This window comes from Pongo pygmaeus, chromosome 7 (assembly GCF_028885625.2).
Source record: "Pongo pygmaeus isolate AG05252 chromosome 7, NHGRI_mPonPyg2-v2.0_pri, whole genome shotgun sequence".
In the NCBI taxonomy this organism is placed as follows: domain Eukaryota; kingdom Metazoa; phylum Chordata; class Mammalia; order Primates; family Hominidae; genus Pongo; species Pongo pygmaeus.
Genome location: NC_072380.2, coordinates 18,001,907 through 18,022,026, shown reverse-complemented (window position 1 = coordinate 18,022,026; position 20,120 = coordinate 18,001,907). Strand labels below are relative to the sequence as shown.

At 35.2% G+C, this 20,120-nt stretch overlaps 1 protein-coding gene across 50 annotated transcripts in view; it reads right to left on the bottom strand.

Annotated features, from left to right (window-relative positions):
* PCM1 (pericentriolar material 1) overlaps window positions 1-20,120 on the bottom strand; it is a 105,847-nt gene that overhangs the window by 53,344 nt on the left and 32,383 nt on the right. For 37 of the 50 annotated variants that reach the window (XM_054498446.2, XM_054498450.2, XM_054498451.2 and 34 more), the window contains 14 exons: window positions 17,799-17,982; window positions 16,673-16,846; window positions 16,021-16,178; window positions 15,664-15,902; window positions 13,260-13,411; window positions 12,981-13,110; window positions 11,563-11,703; window positions 10,438-10,628; window positions 8,963-9,163; window positions 7,516-7,735; window positions 7,261-7,406; window positions 6,569-6,759; window positions 3,970-4,141; window positions 1,007-1,365 (listed from right to left, as the gene is read on the bottom strand). In XM_054498446.2, the coding sequence (XP_054354421.2) occupies window positions 1,007-1,365; window positions 3,970-4,141; window positions 6,569-6,759; window positions 7,261-7,406; window positions 7,516-7,735; window positions 8,963-9,163; window positions 10,438-10,628; window positions 11,563-11,703; window positions 12,981-13,110; window positions 13,260-13,411; window positions 15,664-15,902; window positions 16,021-16,178; window positions 16,673-16,846; window positions 17,799-17,982 (2,658 nt within the window). Of the gene's footprint in view, window positions 1-1,006; window positions 1,366-3,969; window positions 4,142-6,568; window positions 6,760-7,260; window positions 7,407-7,515; window positions 7,736-8,962; window positions 9,164-10,437; window positions 10,629-11,562; window positions 11,704-12,980; window positions 13,111-13,259; window positions 13,412-15,663; window positions 15,906-16,020; window positions 16,179-16,672; window positions 16,847-17,794; window positions 17,983-20,120 lie in introns of those variants that run through there. The other 13 variants (XM_054498445.2, XM_054498458.2, XM_054498484.2 and 10 more) reach the window with 2 other exon arrangements.

The following is a 20,120-nucleotide window of genomic DNA, read 5'->3' as shown; positions in this document are numbered from 1 at the left end:
GGGAGTACAGTGGCATGATGTTGGCTCATTGCAACCTCTGCCTCCCAGGTTCAAGCGATTCTTGTGTCTCAGCCTCCTTAGTAGCTGGATTACAGGCACGCCCACCACGCCTGGCTAATTTTTGTATTTTTAGTAGAGATGGGGTTTCACCATGTTGGCCAGGCTGGTCTCAAACTCCTGCTCTCAGGTGATCCACCTGCCTCAGCCTCCCAAAGTGCTGGGATTACAGGCATAAGCCACCGCACCTAGCCTTAAGCACCAAATACTATCTCCTTAAACTCAGAACAACCTTTCAAGGCCATAGCCCATCCTTTGCAAACATAAAAAGAATATTCTTCAGCTGTAACACTGCAGATCTTAGCTAATGAAACTATTTTTAACCTAGTACTACACTTCAGTAAATAATTCAAAAATCACAGAAAACCTATTTTTGTAAGAGGTATGACTAACACCATGAAGAAAACTTAAAAAAGTTTTTTTAAAGAACTTTAATATGACACTCAATGGCAAGACTAAGTAAAATATTGAGTTTACTTCCAGAAGGACTTAAGCCAGCCTGTTTTAAAACTGGTTTTATCTATATGATATTCAAAAACTGCAATGTATTTAGAAGCCCACTATTCTTTAAACGAATCAATCAAGAATCCATCTAAAAGTCACGACCAAAGAGTTGGATGCAGGATCCGATACAATAGCAAAAGAAAAAAAACAGTAAACGTGGGCATTTTGGCAATTTTTCATTAATCTACAAAATCAAAGCTTTAAGAAGTACAAAAAATAAATGCCATGTTTTACATTAATCCAGAAAATTAAACTCTATTTCAAATGTTATTTTGTAAAAAAAAAAATTATATATATATATAAAGGTAACTAAAAATGACTGTTCAACTAAGTCTAGAACAGCACCTGCACATCTAGCCTTACTGAAACTATATATATGTCAACATGTCAAAGTAAGATTACCAACATTTACACTGATCAACATTCAACAAATTTCAACACTTACTGATGTTTTTAACTCTGCTTTTCAGCTGAGTAGAATTCCTCTTCTTACTTTTTGACTTGGGAGTTTTATCTTTAGATGCCAGGCTGGCCTGTGCAGATGCTTTTCTTGTCTTGAATGTTTTAGTCACTGTTGTTGGATCTACTGGATCAGGCATACTGCTAAAGCTTTCCAGTGATTCTTCATCAAACTGGCGTCTTCTTCCGTTTGTATCTAATTGATTTTTGCGGTTACTATTTGTAGATTTTTCTACAGACACTGCAAATCCAGTCTTGATAAATGGTTTCTCTACTTCACCTTCTTGTTCATATAACCATGGTGTCCTACTGCTTTCCACCTCCTCTTCAGGCAGTTTTTTATTCCTTACCAATGAAAACAAGTTTTTATAAGTTAATAATTACAGTTTACAAAAACTCCAAATACACTGAATTTATAGTCTACTCCTGAGTAGATTTAGGTGAATAAAATTGTCAACAGGCTATAAAAATGTTTTCACAAAAATACACATTAAATATGCAAATATCACATAAGCTAAGGTACTAAATTAGTTTTAATTCTGGACCCATCTCACTAAACCACTTTTACTGGCAAAAGTTCCTTATCAAAGATCTAGCATTTGCAATGGAAAACAGTGGGAAAGAAAAATCAGGCTAGCTGCAGTGGCTCATGCCTGTAACCCCAGCACTTTGGAAGGCCGAGGCAGGAGGATTGCTTAAGCCCAGGAGTTCAAGACCAGCCTGGACAAGATGGTGAGACCCCGTCTCTACAAAAAATTTTAAAAATGAGCCAGGCACAGTGGCATGTGCCTCCAGTCCTAGACACTCAGGGGGCTGAGGCAGGAGGATCCCTTGAGCCCAGGAATTCAAGAAGGCAGTGAGCTATGATCGTATCAACTGCACTCCTGCCTGGGTAACAAAGTGAGACCCTGTCTCTAGAAAAAACAACAAAAAGAAAAATCAAGGGAGGATGGGATATACAAGAACAAAAAATTGGAAGAATGGCTCAGAAAGAGCTATAGCAGAGGGCTTGGGAACATACATGGACTTGTGTTCACCTAAAGCAGTTCAAGTAGAACCAGAACTTGGTGAAAACAATTGGTCATTCAATTAGCAATTTATTTCTCCACTCCTTAAGTCCGTAGTTCTATTAGTCTACTGTCATTTCCCAAATTTTATCTGCTGAACACTAGCATCCCTTAATATTTAATAGGCACTCATCGGTCATCTAGGTTGGGGAGAAAAACACACAAAACAAAGTTAAACAGGTCTGTAAAATATCTCCGAACTTTTAATATGCCAACGTGCTTTATAAATCTCTTAAGAGTGGTAGTGAGCAACAAGTCCAAAACTTTATCACAGAACCTAGCACAAACAACAACACTGCTCCTAAGAATAGTCTGGGAGACAGTGACCTATAGGATTTAACTCAAGACAAGGGTTAGAAACCTGTAACTTACAGGCCAAATTCAGCCTGCTGCCTGTTTCCATATGACCTGAGAGCTAAGAATGGCTTTTATATTCTTAAATAGTTGGAAGAAAAAAATTAAAAGAAAAAAGTTTGTGACAAATGAAAATTATATGAAAATAAAATTTCAGTGCCCATAAATAAAGTGTTATTGGAGAACACAGCCATACTCATGTTTACATATTGTCTACGGTTGCTATTGTGCAAAACTGTCACAGATGAAAGGCTACGATAAACACTGTATGGCCAGCAAGGCCTAAAATACTATCTAGTCTTTTATAGGAAAAGTTTTCTGACCCCTGAATAAGACTACAGGATTTTATCTGACTTTTTATCTCTAGTCATTTAATTCCATGAAATTACAATAGTTGAGATTTTGGGAAATGAGGTCTAATCTGAAGTAGGCCAAATATCTAAAATAATATTAGACATTCAGATCCATCCTAAAAATGATATAAATAATTTAAAACCAGAGTAACTTTTTACTATCAATTATACAAAAAACATGGAAAATAATGAAGTAGGAACATTCTAGTAGGAAGGTCTATTCACCGAAGCTTTGAATAAATGTTTACTGCTTGTGATGGATATTCATTCAACAATCATTTCTGAATGGCAACTGTGAACTAACACTGTGTTAGGCTTCTGACAACAGAATACCTTTATAGAGCAACATGAGATTTAACAGGAAAAAAACAGAACAACTAAAGAAAAGGAGTCAACAAAGTAATGGATGTTAATCATAGGATTCCTAGTGGTGAATACAAAGTTGGAATTCTCAGTTATTGGTTAATCAAGTAAAAAAAAAAAAAAATCCCAGTTAATGACTCAGTAATTAAACAGTGTCAAAATGCTAATATAAGAGCCTGAGACCTTCCTAATCACATAGCTAAAGAGAACTATAATGTGAATTATATATATTTTTACAGAGTAGGAAAGACAATCAGAGAGAGACATCTGACAGACTAGGTTCAACGGAGCCAACCTTTCACACTGAGTCAAAAATTGTGTTTCAGAAGAAATCCTAAATATGATTAATACCATGCATCCTGAAAACTTATGAGACAAAAGTTGTTTTTATAATCTAATAGTACTCAACATTATATTTGAACAGGCTTTAGGAAGTGATTCTAATCAAGAGCTAGGAATCAAAAAAAGGGATCATCATTTAACAACTATCTTCTAGCAGTTAATATTAGTTTCTAGCCCTAAGTCATTGAACAGCAAACTGCTTTAACCTTAAAGACAGGTATCAAATCAGAGACAAAATAAATCCTATGAGTTATGCCACATCCTTCCAAACTGAACTTTTCGTTTACCAGGGTTACCAGGAAGTATCTGGCATCTCATCTACTGATACGTCAAAGTTTCATATTTCCAACATCATTAAGCCAAATCATCACAAACGTCCTCCCTAGTTGTGTTTTCGAATTACACATCATTAGATGTAATCACAAAAGTGAATGTTTAAGCAATAAAAGACTATGTTTACAATCAGGTACCTTGGTTTCTCTGCTCCAATAGAGGAACTGCTTTCAAAAGGTTTTGGAAAAGCCATATATTCTGTTTTTCCTGAAGAATTCTGGGTTAAGGGTTGCTGCTGTTCACTGGGTGTAGAGATATTCTGAGAAAAATCTCCGAAATTAGAAGGAAATAAAGGGCTGAAATTCATACCTAATCAGTAAAAGCAATGGGTAAGAGAAAAATAAATAAATGTCTTAAGCTTTAAAATGAAATTAAAAGACAGTTTTAATTAAATATGTCATTCAAATCCACCAAAACAAAAAACTGTTAATTAAAAAAAAAAAGCTAATATTTATCCAATCACTGTTCACAGCTCAGGCCACTATGTTTTAGGCACTGGTCAAAGACAACTAATAATCCCCACTACCTTAAGAGCTAAAAGTTAGAAATAATAGTACCTGACATTTATCAATTACTGGGTGACACACTCTACTGCAGGCACTTTACATGTTATTTGGTTTAATACTTAAAACATTATAAAATAGATACTGCATTCATTTTACCAGTGAGAAAATACGGGTTAGAAATCAAATGTCTCATAAATGAAAAAGATGGCTAGATCTCAGGTCTGTATGACTCCTACGCTTATGTTGTTCCTACTCTATTTTTATTGGGAAAGTAGAATACAATTAAATTCTTACCAAATACTGTTATGTATCAGAGGTATTTGCAAGAGGCTACTAACAACGTGGGGGGAAAGAGACTGGGAAGGTTTCACAAATATTGTACTGTTAAGAAGAATGAAGAGCCTTTATATAGAGTTGGTGTGGGTATGAAGTATATTTTAGTAAAAAGAGCATTTGCAATTTCTTATTACTTAAAAGTCTACTCATGTGATGTTTGCTGCCAATATTAATTGACACCCAAGAACTAAAAAGCCTGTTAAATTTTTTATGCCACTGTCTTGAAAATCCTATTAAGAAAAAACACTGTGGTGTGTATGTGTGTATATATATATACATATATATATACACACACACACACATACATATACACACATATATATACGCACACACACATATACATCCATATATATACACATTGCTGGGCATAACACTGTAATATATATATATAAGAAGTATTGAGTACATATATATTGTGATTATATATACATATTCACAAAGCCTTCTCAACCTTTTTTCTCCTCCTATATTCCCTTCCAACACCTTTAACTCCTCCTCATGATTCACCTCATATAATCGGTCACTTAACTTATTCACTCTATCTCTATAACGTCTTTCAGTCACTCCTTTTTCTTGATCCCTACTGACAAGGCCTAAGGCCAGGCTATCATTCTTTCCATATTATTATGACAGCCTTCTGTTCACCAGCTAAATCTTCCACTCCTTTCCTCCAACTTCTCCTGAACACTTTCACCAGTGTAATCTTTCTAAAATATAAATTTCATGTTATCCCTTGCTCAAAGTCCTTCAATGGCACCCTCGTCCGCAATATAAAACCTAAGCTTGTTTGCACATCATAAAATCTCTCTGCCACTCTTCAACCACATCAATTACTCTTCCCCTAAATACTAGCCACACTTAAATACCTCTAAATTCCCTGAGTGATGTACTATTTCATTGCTTTATAACTCTAAGTGGTTCTATTTATTAGAAAGCCCATTCATTTCTAATCTCTCTGGAAATAAATTCTATTCATTCTTTAGCTTAAATATCACCTCTTTTTTTTTTTTTTTTTGGTGGGGGAACTGATTTGCTGACACTTCCCAGCGTTTGCACTACTGTTATGGCACCCGTGGCACTGTACTAATAGCACCCTCACTAGACCCTGAATTCCTTAAAGGATCAGTGTTACTCATCTTTAGATCCCAGTAACTTACATAGTGTCTGGTACATAATGAGTGCAGAAAAAAACATCCAAAGAAAAGCTTAAGCTAAATGTACTCTCCTTTAGTCTGTTAGTATCCCCCTAACAAGACATGGTACTCCTCTAGAAGAGCACTGTCTTATTCATCTCTACTCTCCCAGCGTTTTACACAGTGCCTAGTATACAGCAGCCATTGAACAGGTTAATTCTCTTTCCTCTTAATAAATAGTTGAAGCAATCATTCCTAAGTAGTTTACTTAATTTCATTAGCAACCATATTATTAAAGTTTGGTTTAAAAGAAACAACGTAGGCTGGGCGCGGTGGCTCATGCCTGTAATCCCAGCACCATGGGAGGCCAAGGCAGGTGGATCTCCTGAGGTCGGGAGTTCGAGACCAGCCTGACCAACATGGAGAAACCCTGTCTCTACTAAAAATACAAAATTAGCTGGGCATGGTGGCACATGCCTGTAATCCCAGCTATTTAGGAAACTGGGGCAGGAGAATCCCTTGAACCTGGGAGGTGGAGGTTGCCGTGACCCAAGATCATGTCATTGCACTCCAGCCTGGGCAAGAAGAGTGAAACTCCACCTCAAAAAAAAAAAAAGAATATAGAAAAGAGTTTGTAACTTTCTTTGCAAACATTTCCTACCCCATTCCAAAAGAAAATGTTAAAACATCTAGGCAACAGACAAATTATGTTCTCAAACACTTTGCTTTTATTTATTTTCCCTTTAGGTTAAGTTACCTACCTGGTGCAAATGATGAAAAGTTAGTAAATCCAGGTATATTGAAGAGATTTACAGGCTGTGTTGGAAAGCTGAAAGGACAAAATAAACTGGGAGAAGGAGGGTGCGACGCACTACTGCCTCTTTCCTTGCCTCCAGGTTTTTCTGGATGCTGATTTTGCTGGCGCATAAGTTCATTTAGCATTTGTTTCAACCTACAAAAATTTAAGTCAGTAATCTAAGAATCAGTTATATTACCATATATATAAAGTACATTCAGGAAGAATACATGTAAAAAATGATTCAAAAGCATGCAGACAAACTGCTCTGTAACAAATACGTGCTTGCTCTATAAGGCTTAATTCAATAACTTTCCCTCTGGAACAAGAAATGAACTTAGTACTTCTGTCCGACAGTCGGTAAAACTGTAAGAAACTCACTTTTTTGTTTGTTTATAGCTTCACTGTAGTACAGTTTACACACCATAAAATTTGCCAAAATGTAAGTGTAAAATTCAATAACATAAATTTATAAAAACAGAAATCCATGGTATTAAAAGGAAACATTATGTAAATCACCACTTCTAAAATTCTCAAGGGAAAGAGAATGTCCAAATATGCAATTTGGTCTTGCTCTTTTCTCCCAGAAGCTAACGGTAAAACCTCTGCTCAATGTTAGCTCTTATACAGTCTCAATACTTCTAAGAAACAGATTACCTCTGAACATTATTCTGTTGCCATGTTAGCTGAGTATAGCACTGGTTCAACTGGTGCATTATGAAGTGTACTTGAGGAGATGCAACATTGCTGGGCATAACACTGTAAGGACCCGTGAGAAGAGTTTGTAGCAGACAAGACAGAGTCTATTGAAAGAAAATGTTTGTTAATAGTTACTGATGACTTGAGAAAAATTTGTATTGCTTCAAAAGTTATAAAAATAGAAGAAAAATATACTTTCATAGCAAATTTTACCTGCTGGTCTTGCATCAAAGTCTGACAAATACTGACACTAAAATCAAGCTGTTTCTTTAGCTGATTGATTTGTTCTTGCCATTGTTCTTTCTCTTCTACATAAGAGAGCTCTGACACCCAACGAAGGTTTTCTTGCCGTTGCATGCTGATATTCTGTTGCCTTGTCTTGGCTAAAGGACGATAATTTTCATCTGCCGAAAAAGGGCAATTGTTCTTCCACCTAACACAAGATTGAAAGCATTAAGTCATACATAATAATTTGGTTTTTAAAATATAGCAATAAACTCTGATACTGAGGCCTATGGGCCAATATTCTCTTTTAAATTCAAAGAACATACAAAGTATTAAAAAATATACAGGGGGGAGAAAGTCCAGATCTTTAGCTTTGTACAATTATTAGTTTTCATTAGTCTCCAGTCTTTTTCATGTATGTTTTTACACAGAAGTGTCCATATAATTAAGTATTCTGCAAAATAAAAATATTTATTATGTCACAAGTACTTTTCCATTCTTCATGCTTTAAGTTCAACCACATAGTACTTCACCAAGTGGAACTACTATATCTACTTCACCATCTGTTATTCGTGAAGAAATTTTGTTATAATTATTAGTAACAATGTAATAATATCTTTGTTGGCAGACCCTTTTCACTATCTACAATTTGTTACTTTTGGTTAATTCTCAACAGCAGGAGTGAAGACTGATCCAGTTTACCTGGATCTACTGGAACAACATTCTTGTGGTATAATAAAATATCTATCTGTTCTTTGTGCCTGGTTCCTAGCACAGAGTTCCTAAAACCCTTGGGATCTCCCAAGTGATAGTGTCTTTTTTTATCCATAACAAGCCCCTTTCAACCAGATCTGAATTTTTGCTAATAAGACCAATCACCAACAGTCAACAATTTTATCAATTGCGCCTAAGCAATGAAATCTCCTAAAAAACCCTAAACAGAATTCAGGCAGCTTCTGGGTCACTGAACACATCAAAGTGCTGGGGAGGGTGGGACACACAGAGGAAACCATGGAGGCTCTGCACACCTCCCCAACCCATACATTGTCCTAACACACCTCTTCCATTTGGCAGTTCAGAATCCTTTATAAGAAATGAATAAACATTAAGTAAGTGTTTTCCTGTATTTCGTGAGTTGTTCTAGCAAATAAACCTGAAGGGGATTGTAGGAACTCCCAAATTTCTAGCCATGTTGCACAAAAGTGTGGGTAACGTGGGGACCAAGCACTTGAAATTGAAGTCTGAGGTGAGGGCAGTCTTACCGAACTGAGCCCCTTAACTTGTGGGGTCTGCACTAACTCTGAGTAGTTAGTGTAAAAATTGAATTGAATTGTAGGACACTCAGTTGGCTTGGAGAACTGCAGAAGTGCTTGCTGTCAGTCAAAAAGACCTGAGCCTCTTAAATTAAGCACAAAATTAAAATACTGAAACTAACCTATTTTTAGTTTCCTTTCCATTGTAGGAGTTATGATTCACACTGTTAGAAGGATACACAGAAAAGTCATCATTGGAACTGGCATCTTGCTCTTCTTCCTCCTCTTCATCTGTCCGAACAATTCCTTCAGAAAGGTAACCGTCTTCATCTCCTTCTTCATCTAGTGCACACTGGGTAGACCCTCCCCAAGTTGCCATCGTTCTAGTGATTAAGAGACATAAAAAAGATGTCATTCTGGAGACAAGCTAAATACTCTGCCACCTACTATGCACCAGACATTGTTTCAAACATAAATATACACGTCTGTATATAAAATTTCATTTAATCACAATAACTATGCTATGGGTGGCACTATCCCTATTGCTGTTATACATAGAATATGTTTAATTTGCCTTCCTCAAAACAATTCTTCAAATAAATTTAAATAATCATCATATCCCCTGGGACTACTTCCCAAAGCTAAACTACCCTTAACATTTCCTTGAGGGAGTTTTCAAGATCAGTGCCGTTCAGCAGAACTTTCTATAATTATGGCAATCATCTATATCTGTGCTATCCAATATGGTAGACGCTAGGTACACATGGCTACTGAGCACTTAAAATGTAGCTAATATGACTGAGAAAATAAATTTTTAATTTCATTTGATTTAAATTTAAATAACCACCTATATCTAGTGGCTGCCATACTGGACAGCAAAAATCCAGACCAATGATTCTGAAACCAGATGCTCATCAAAACTATCTGAAGAACTCTGTAGAAGAACAGATGTGTAGTACCCAGAAGAGAATAAAATATTGTAAATATAGTCTGATCAGTAAAATGCATATTGGGACTCCAAGAATAGAAGAAGTTCATCTGAGAAGAGAGTAGGGCTTGGTGCAAAATTCCAGAAATGCCATCTGAGGATATCAAAAAGGAAGGTCATAAACCTAAATTTCAAAATTTTAGATATGGATATTACTATATAGCTAAATAATTCACTGATCTTATAGACGACCAACTCTTTTAGAAATATTCTAAATATGGACATTTTTAAACTGAAATCCTAAAAACTAAATTATTATTATAATAAAATGTTTTAAGATCCTTAAGAACCTTACAAACAGCAGATAGTCAATTTAAGCAAAAAAGGGCTTATATCTGGCCTGACAGAAAAGCACTACAAAATATCAAGCATTTTCTTTTTATAAACTTAACTAAGAAAATAAGGCTTATACATATAAGAAAATCTGTATCACCATTTGATCAAGTGCCATAGTAATTTAAGACAAAAGAGAAAGCTGATGCTACGAGAAGTCAGAACAGAAAGTGGCTGGATTCAGTTAAACCGGGTCACAAAGGTGGTAGTTAAACAGTAGCCTCACTGAAATAGCAGGTTTGTGCTGTGGTGTAGAGGAGAAATGGGGCTGCCTAGCCTACAGGTCAATCTTTGGCAGGTGACATTTTTAGATAGTGATTTACGCAGCTCTCTTACTTTTCTGTTCTACTTTGCTGAGGAGTACATAGGTTCTCAGATCCATCACTTCTCAATGACACAGCCACTGGAGATGCAGTTTCAGCTAGACCTTGCCTCCTCTGATGTTCAGCCATCAGAGCTTCAAGCTGCTTTCTTCTCTGTCGCAGCTCTTCCCTCAACATTTCATGTCTTCTCATTTCTGACCACAACTATTTTTTTTAAGAAACCAGAGTTAAGTAAATATTTGGATTTGCTGTAGCCTAAAAGAGTAAAAAGACTACTAGTATCGTCAGTATCAACAAAGCTTTCTATTCTCATTCTCTCCTTTTCACACTAACATGTCCACGAAGGTTAAAATAATAATATAGTTATGATTACAAAAAAAGTAGCCGATTTTTTTTTTTTTTTGAGACAGAGTCTCACTCTGTCGCCTGGGCTGGAGTGCAGTGGTGTGATCTCGGCTCACTGCAACCTCTGCCTCCCAGGTTCAAGTGATTATCCTGCCTCAGCCTCCTGAGTAGCTGGGATTACAGGCGCCCACCACTATGTGCAGCTAATTTTTTTGTATTTTTTAGTAGAGATAGGGTTTCACCATGTTGGCCAGGCTGGTCTTGAATTCCTGACCTCATGATCTGCCCACCTCAGCCTCCCAAAGTGCTGGGATTATAGGTGTGAGTCACCACACCTGGCCTATTAATAGAAACAAGTAGAACTTAAATATACTTCAGAAATTATTTAGGAAAAATTATATTTTCTACAAACTACATATAAATAAAATGTCAAAGGATAGGTCTTTCTAACTGAAATGATTACTATTTGCTGCAACTACCCCCTATATATTTCTGCCAAATATTTACTAACAAAGACAGAGTGAGGCTCTGTCTCAAAAAAAAATCATTTTTAAAAGGTAATTACTTTTTAGAAAAAATTATTTAAAACTTTTCAATTAAAGTTTAAAAATTAAAATGTTTTGTCTTTTTTATATTATAATCTATTACATTTTTGTGTCTACTAAAAAAGGCACAAAGCAGACTACCATTTACAAACATGTTTCAAGGATATTCAGTTTCCTTTCTTAAGATGTGCCTACTGAAGAACAAAAAAAAGACTAACTCAGGAACAAGAGAGTACAATTTACAATACCTCATTATCTACTATTGAAGAATCTTCAGGCTCAAAAACAGATTTGCTTGTACTGGTCTCGTGTTGATTAACAGTTGGGGTTGAAGTAACAGCTGGCATATATTTTTTGGTTGGACAGTTACCCACACTAGCAGCTGACAGCTAAAAAGGAATTCACAAAAAAAGTTATGAGGAATTAAAGCAATTATATTAATTTCATAAAAGCAGTTAAATATGGCACTAAGGCTCTAGTGCCATATTTAATCTGCTATCAGACCCTGATTGCCATCATCATCCGAAGGTAACTTGAAATAAGAAAACAAAGATGAAAACACGAGCTGAGGTTGACAAACACAAGCCCTCAGGAACAACAGAAACAACAGGGATAAAACATAATGGAAAATTTTGTATACTTAACCCAACTTTGCAACATATTTCTCTAGAGATTATTTAGATTGGAGATAAGGAGAGAAAAAGGATTAGATACAGTAGGAAAGGCAAGGGTTTAGAAAATAAACACAGTTGACATGTTTTCCTTTCTTTGAAAACACAACCTAACTGAAGATAAAGCTAGCCAATAAACTCTGGGAAGATATCAGAAGGAATTATTATCCCCTTCCCATATTATTAACTGATTATTTGATATCATCAAAGATATCTTATTTTCTGTTCAATCTCAAGACCCATGTATAGGATACTAGTTAATAAGCAAAAGTATATACAACTTACTCTTTAAACCACATACAGTTATTTTCCTTAGATATCTTATGGTGGCTTAAAGATTTTATTATATTATTTCAGGCCAGTAAAAGATGGAAATGCTGGTCCATAACTGCAAAAGTCAAACCAGAATATTTTAACATAATAAACAGTTATGAGTACACATGTTCTGAATCTATGGCCAGCCAGTCCCATAAGAATGAAAATAATCAGAGTCAATTCCTATGTGCTGTCTTTTACACTGTAAATGTATAACCCCAACTCTTCATTAGTTCATCCACTTCATTAATCACAAAATTACTAGATATAATTCTCTCACCTTAATACTAGAAAAAAAGAGTAGTTTCTCGCGCCTGTAATCCCAGCACTTTGGTAGGCTGAGGCGGGGGAATCACGAGGTCAGGAGATCGAGACCATCCTGGCTAACACTGTGAAACCCTGCCTCTACTAAAAATACAAAAAATTAGCCAGGCATGGTGGCGGGTGCCTGAAGTCCCAGCTACTCGGGAGGCTGAGGCAGAAGAATGGCGTGAACCTGAGAGGCAGAGCTTGCAGTGAGCCGAGATCACGCCACTGCACTTCAGCCTGGGCAAAAGAGCGAGACTCTGTCTCAAAAAAAAAAAAAAAAAAGAAAAAGAAAAAGAAAAAAGAGTACTTTCAGCTGACATCAAGTTTTAAACATCTTTTTTCAGACAAGTAGAAATAAATTTCATAATTACCTGTAAGTCAGGGCATGCCGTTTGCAATGCTTGAATTTTCTCCTGAATGTCAATCAGTTTCTTTCTTTCTTCCTGCAATTGTTTTAGCTCTCTCTGTTGCTGCTGTAGTTTAGCCTCATAAAATTTCTCTCTACAATTAAATTGACATTATATTTATGGACTCCAATAAAATGTGATGAAGCATTAGGCACAACGTAACACAGTACCTAGCTGAGTACCTTCTCCAAAACAGGCACTAAATTTTTATTATATTAAATGAAGGCCAAAAGCTTAACATACCTTGCCTTTTCATTTACTCCAGTATCTTTCTGTGTTTTATTGGCATTTCCTCTAGTGTTATTTGAATTTTGCTTGGTGTCTTCTTCGGCTGGGTAGAAATCATCCAAATTTGATGTATTGGCAGAGATAACTCCTTGAGCTGCATCATCATCCTGAAAGAGCATCATTACATTAAAACAATCTTGATACCTAAAGACATTATCCAATTCACACCTTAGTAAATACCACTAGTCTGTAAAATTTACATAAAAAGATTAAAGCAGTAAAGAAAGCATGTTTGTAGACATGTTTATACGTGTTCAATATACATTTGTTTACACACGTTTGTATTTGCATACATGTTTATCTCACCTCAATAACTCTTCTTATAATTGGGAAATTTGGAAAAGGCCAATTCCAGTAATGGTTAAACAAGCTATAGTATATCAATAAAATAAAACGTAATCAAGGGTGTGGAGAAATGAACTCTCATATACCACTGCTTAAAATATAAAAAATACATATAGAAAAATATGAATACATACCAAAAATTCTGTACATATAGAAATATAAATACATACGGAAATACATATAGAAAATTGCTCTCTAGAGACCAATTAAGTTGTGTCCTTTAAAATGTACACAAACTCTGACATAGTAGTTCCACTTCTCCAAATCTTTCTTAAAAAACACAAATGCACAGAAGCTTGTGCAAGTATATTCTTTGGTGTATTGTTTCTAAATAGCGAAAGACTGAAAACAAGCATATAGTAACTGGATGCTATTATACATTAACTAAATTAAAGTCCATCGATATACTGAAAACTATACTGCAGCTAAAAATAACTATATGTATTGTGTATATATACATGCAGTATTATTTATATTTTGTAATTATATTTGTGTTTCTTAATTACTTATAATTATATAGAACTATACTGACATGAAAGTTCTCTGAGACAATGTGGAGTGGGGAAAAAAGGAAAGCTATAAAATAATACTTAGTGTATTATATATACAGTTTGTAAAAACAAAGAAACATACCATAAAATGTCATGTATTTTTTAAAAAATAGGTGCATAGTGATGTACCTAACTGCACAGAAAAGGCCTAGCAACTTCAGCGAAGAAGAATAGGATTATTAATGGAGGTGAAGAGGGAGTTTACTAGTAATATGCACTTTTTTTGCCTGCAATCTGGGCACTTTGGGAAGCCAAGGTGGGTGAACTGCCTGAGGCCAGGAGTTCAAGACCAGCCTGGCCAATATGGTGAAACCCCATCTATACTAAAAATACAAACATTAGCCAGGTGTGGTGGTACACATCTGTAATTCCAGCTACTCGGGAGGCTGAGGCACAAGAATCGCTTGAACCCGGGACATGGAGCTTGCAGTGAGCCAAAATCATGCCACTGCACTCCAACCTGGGTGACAGAGCAAGACCTTGTCCCCAAAAAATAAATAAATACAAATACGTACTTTTTTTGAACCGAGAGAGCACACTCAACCTTTTACTTGAGTAATTCAAAGTACATAGCATTTCAAAAGAAACTGTTAATAAAACTTGAGTTTTTCACTCACAAAAACCATTTTATATGATTTAAATATATATACACAACACCTTTATAAATGTGTTAATAGTTATACGGTAATACAATTATAGTTAATTACATATTTATACAATTATAAGTGTATGCATATTTTGTGTTAATAGTTATGTAATTAACTATAATTGTATATTTTTACATTTGTATAAATATACAATTATACATTTATTAAATTACAGTTAATTGTGTAACTATTAACACAAAATATGTATAAACTGCTTTTTAAAATTTATGATTAATAGTTCTAATTTTAACCTTACTGAATAAGATAATATATGGTTTTTCTTTTACATACAGTAGGTTAAGATCGCAGGCTCTGTTATCAGGAAGTCTGAATTCTGGCTTGGACAGTCATATAAACTTTGGCAATGAAGATCTCTTTAATCTATTTAATATCTACCTCATTGAGATGCTGCAAGTTGTACATAATATAAGGCCAGAGTTGTCAGCAAAACAACAAAAACAACAAAGCCTCTTCTGTTTTTGTAAATAAAAACAGCTATATTGTTTATAATAAAATAAAGCTATACTGGCAAACAATCATTCTCATTTATGTATTTTGTATGGCTGCTTTTGCATTGTGAAATTGTGACAGAGACTATATCGCCACAAAGCCACAACTATTTAACCAACTCACTCTTAATTTAAAAAGGTTGCTGACCTCTGACGTACAGCATGTAAAGTGCTAAAAATTTAAACCTCACATATGATACATAAATGTGTATTAGTATAATTAAACCACAGTAATTATCATACACAAATTTTACTTAAGACTGTACTATTTGACAAATAGGTTTTTAAAAGACCAAGCAATATTTACCTGTACCATAGCAACAAGATCTTGTAACTGTCTAAGTTTCTGTTTTGCAGCCATAAGTCGGTTGATCTTCTGTTCAAATTCAGCATCTTCTGGATGCTCATCAACCAGACTGCTCCTGTGACTAGATAATGAAGCTCCACTGACTCCCTCCTCTTCTGCTTCTTCTTCCTCCGCCTCCTCATCATCTTCACCTTGTGCAACATGAATCTCCTGTTCCCCTTCTCTATTATATCGACAATCTGCTGAAAACATGTATAATTAAGATCGGTAACTTTTAAAATAAAGAGCACACATGAACGAAAACCCACTTTGTAAGAATAACACAGCAAAATTATATGTAAATACAGTCAGTCATACCTAAAGAAGGAGGCACATTTAGAGCCCTTATGTTGGCAACAGATCTGTTGTTAATTTCACAATTAGAATTAACTGTTCGCCCGTCTCTATTATTAGAAACACATTGTGCATTACTATGACTATTTACTTCATTCCAAGTGGAAGCTACTTGTGGATTTCTAGAAGAAAGAAAACAGCCTAAAGTTATTTAAGGCACAAAAAGAGAAAGAAATCAAAGTTTAGAACTGCTAATAAAATAACACCAAACCAAGAACATTGTTGGCTATTCCATTTAAATTCAAATTGAATAATCGACTCCTGCTTTTCATTAACTTCTGCATATGTGCTATTTAAGTAGGAAAACATCTGAAAAAATGAAAATTACACCTAAAAATAAAGAGACAGCAAAATGCTAAGTTAGATACATCTCATGATTTACTCGAATTCAATCTAACAAAGGGCAAATTTACTGAACTACTGTACTCCATACTTCCCTATTCATCTTTCTTCACAGGGCAGAGATGATTACACTGACCAAAATAGTAGACTTACAAGAGAAAAGCTTAAATAAAAGGCAAATAGTAAACACTATAATGAAGTATTTTTGTTCCCACATTAGAAGTATCAAGACAGAATGAATATGCTGGAAAAACATCCCCAAAAAAGTTCTTACCGAATGTTAGTAACAGGCTCGGAATTTTCATGCTCAGAATCATATTCTGACTCTTCAGTTTCTTCATCTTTCCTGTTTTCATTCACAGCATCTGTCATCATGTCTGATGTTTGTTCATAATAATGAACTAATTCTCTTAGTTCATTTAATCTCTTTCGAACTTCATTTAACTTCCTGATCAACAAAAAATTTGTGTATAAGATTTACACCCATTTTAGCAAAATAATAGAGACATTATTTTCATATAATAGCAGCTAACACAAAAAAAATTTAGACCTAATGAAATATCCACCTAGTGAACTATCCAGGGGGTATGACTGTAAAATAATGAGTTTAATGCCAAGTACGGCTTACTCAAAATCTCACATTATTTTCTTATGCTGCGTTAGGGACAAAAGTGTAAAAAAACCAATTTCAATTTAATTGTTCATTTTAAGCAGGTGTAAATGTTAATAGCAGAAAACCTGATGTCAAAAATATTTCTAGTTTCTCAAGTATCAAAAGTGTGAAGTACTACTAAATACTACCTCTCAGGCAAATCAGGTATACAGACATTACTGAGCATGTATGGAAGGTTCTTGATTTGTCTGCACATATGAGATCTATACACTACATACTATGTTTACAAAAAATAAAAATTAAGTTTCCTGAGTTCCTACTGTAAGTGCCAGGAACTGTGCCAACATTTTTTAATGAAAACATATTTATGAACAGGTATATTATTATCCCTATTTTGCAGATGAGGAAATACAGGCTTAGTAAGGCTAAGTTATGTACAGGGTAACACAGCCTTGTGTGGTACAATTTCAGGGCTGTCTGATTCTACAGCCTGGTCTCTAAACCACCTGAATATAGAAATATTTTAACTGTAATCTTATTTTTGATCCTTTATTTGAAAAACAAGAAAGTAACATCAGTTCACAGAAACTATGTTACATCACATCTCTTAGACAACTCAAATTATGCCCACACAACACACACGCCTCTTCTACCTATCACTTAAGAATGTTTACAACAATATTAAATAAATCTCATTTTGCCAGAATTTTCAACACAAAGGAAAAAAAAAAACAGAATTTATCCCTATTATTTAACTTCATGTAAACAATGATTATAAATGTTTTACTGGAGTTTTTCAGATGGATTGAGATGGACTTCGTTTTCACTCTCATTCTGAGAGACTAGAGAAGCAGTAGGATAAGGAACAGATGATGTGAGGCTATTGGATTCTCCATTGACAACCGGTGCCAAGCCTACAGGAGCAGAGGGAGCTGAAGTACTTCTCTGATCGACACTCCTTTGTGGAGAGGCTGAAGAAGGCACAACAAAAAAAAATTTTTTTAAATCACTAGTTACCATAAACAAACACAGTTGGCTTGGATATTGAAAACTAAAAAGTAAAAATCATTAACAACTTAATTTCTGCAGATTTAAATTTCAGAAACTTGTTTATTAACTTACTCCACAATTAAACACATCAAAATGCACACAGAGACACGTTTACCTCTTTCTTCCACAGATTCTATCATCTTTACAATATAACCACTGGGTTAAAACAGAAAGGAAAGAAAAAAGATGGAAATTGACAAGAATAATGATATTCTACCTTGGAAAACTAACTAGAGAAGTACTCTAGTTAGTTTTAACTAACGAGTAAACTTGGTAACTAACTTGATAAACTTGGTTCTAGGTTAAGTTAAACAGGGCCACTATGAATCATGCGCAGTACTCAATCTGTAATCTTTATAGGGTAGCTCTAGCTGATTAGGTCTTCATGAGTTTTTCACACCCACAGATCAGGGGGAAGTTACATCTGGACACCAAGAAGGAACTTTTCTTGCTCCAAGAGAGAAAGAAAAGTGTTACAGTGACTGTGGTACCTCAAACCATGAAATATTAAACAGCAATAAAAACCTGCTATTTAGATAATGGCTAATCCTCTATGGTCCTTGAACTAAATTTAATTACTTTCTATTTAACTTCTTTTACTATCAAATATAAATCATGCTTTCAAGAGGAATTAAAGATTAAGAATCTTTGCACTTCTCTACCTCCTAGCATTTCAAAGGTGCTGTCATTTACCAGTATCTTTCTCAAAGGAGCCATCATTATTTGTTGCTCACTTTAGTACCACAATTCCTGTAGGTGGCTTCCAGCAGTTTCCTCATTCTATTCCTTGACCATTCTACCTTTTGCTGCTGCTCTCACACTGCTTCCCAGGGAGGAAAAAAACAGGCTTTAAGAGTCATCAGTATACGGAGCGCTACTTTATGCATACAAAACTGACCACAAGGACTTAAGTGCAACTTTCACAAGTTTTTTTTTTTTTTTTTTTGAGATGGAGTTTCACTTTTGTTGCCCAGGCTGGAGTGCAATGGCACGATCTCGGCTCACCACAACCTCCGCCAGATTCAAGCGATTCACCTACCCCAGCCTCCAGAGTAGCTGGGATTACAGGCATGTGCCACCATGCCCGGCTAATTTTGTATTTTTAGTAGAGATGGGGTTTCTCCATGTTGGTCAGGCTGGTCTCGAACTCCCGACCTCAGGTGATCCACCCGCCCCGGCCTCCCAAAGTGCTGGGATTACAGGCATGAGCCACCACGCCCGGCCCACATGTTAAGTTTTTCTTAGTTGTGTTCATGTGTTTGTAAAGGATAAAAACTGGGATTATACTCTACAGGAGAAAGAGACCAGCAGAAGTCAGAGAAAAGAAAGGAGTATGTTTTAGGACAGGAATATTAAGGTTCTCTTGCGGGTGGAAAAGAAAAAGGAGATATGTGGAGAATAAGGACCAGAGGCTCCAGAGACAATGGTTTTGTTGTTTTTAAATCCCTCGTCTTTTCTTTAATTAGACAGTAGCTAGAATGTTTAAAGCCTAGTTGGAAGTTGTCCCTACTGACTTCAATTTCTAATGCTTGAGCCTCTAATTACTATTTGGATAAGAGATAGGGGCCATGTTTGAAAAGGTATTAGGATAGAACTGAAGACTAGATCTGATTTAGACAAAGAAGGTTAAATACATGTGGAGCAGAAAATATAACTCCTGCAGTTATAGCTGCTTGAGATGATTATTTATATATTTTTAAAAAACGAATATAAGTCCAGCAGTTAGAAGTTCTAGACTCTCTAGACTAAACCATATATAAAAGTTTTTCATAGTTTTTTTTTTTTTTTTTAATAAACACTCTCTATGTTTCACAGTCTTGGGTATTTAAATCAAAGTACTAACTGGATTAACTTTTCTTTAAGGGAAAATTTTGAATATGTTAAAAAACATACTATTAATATGTCCACGTATCAAACAGTTGCCTTCTCTTCTACCTTTCCCTTATTAAAATCCTACTAATTTTTCAAGGTCCAACTTTATTCTTTCCCTTTTCTGAATTATAAAACTGATTTATCACCTATTTGGCTTTCGTATATATTGGCTTGTAACTTAAAAACT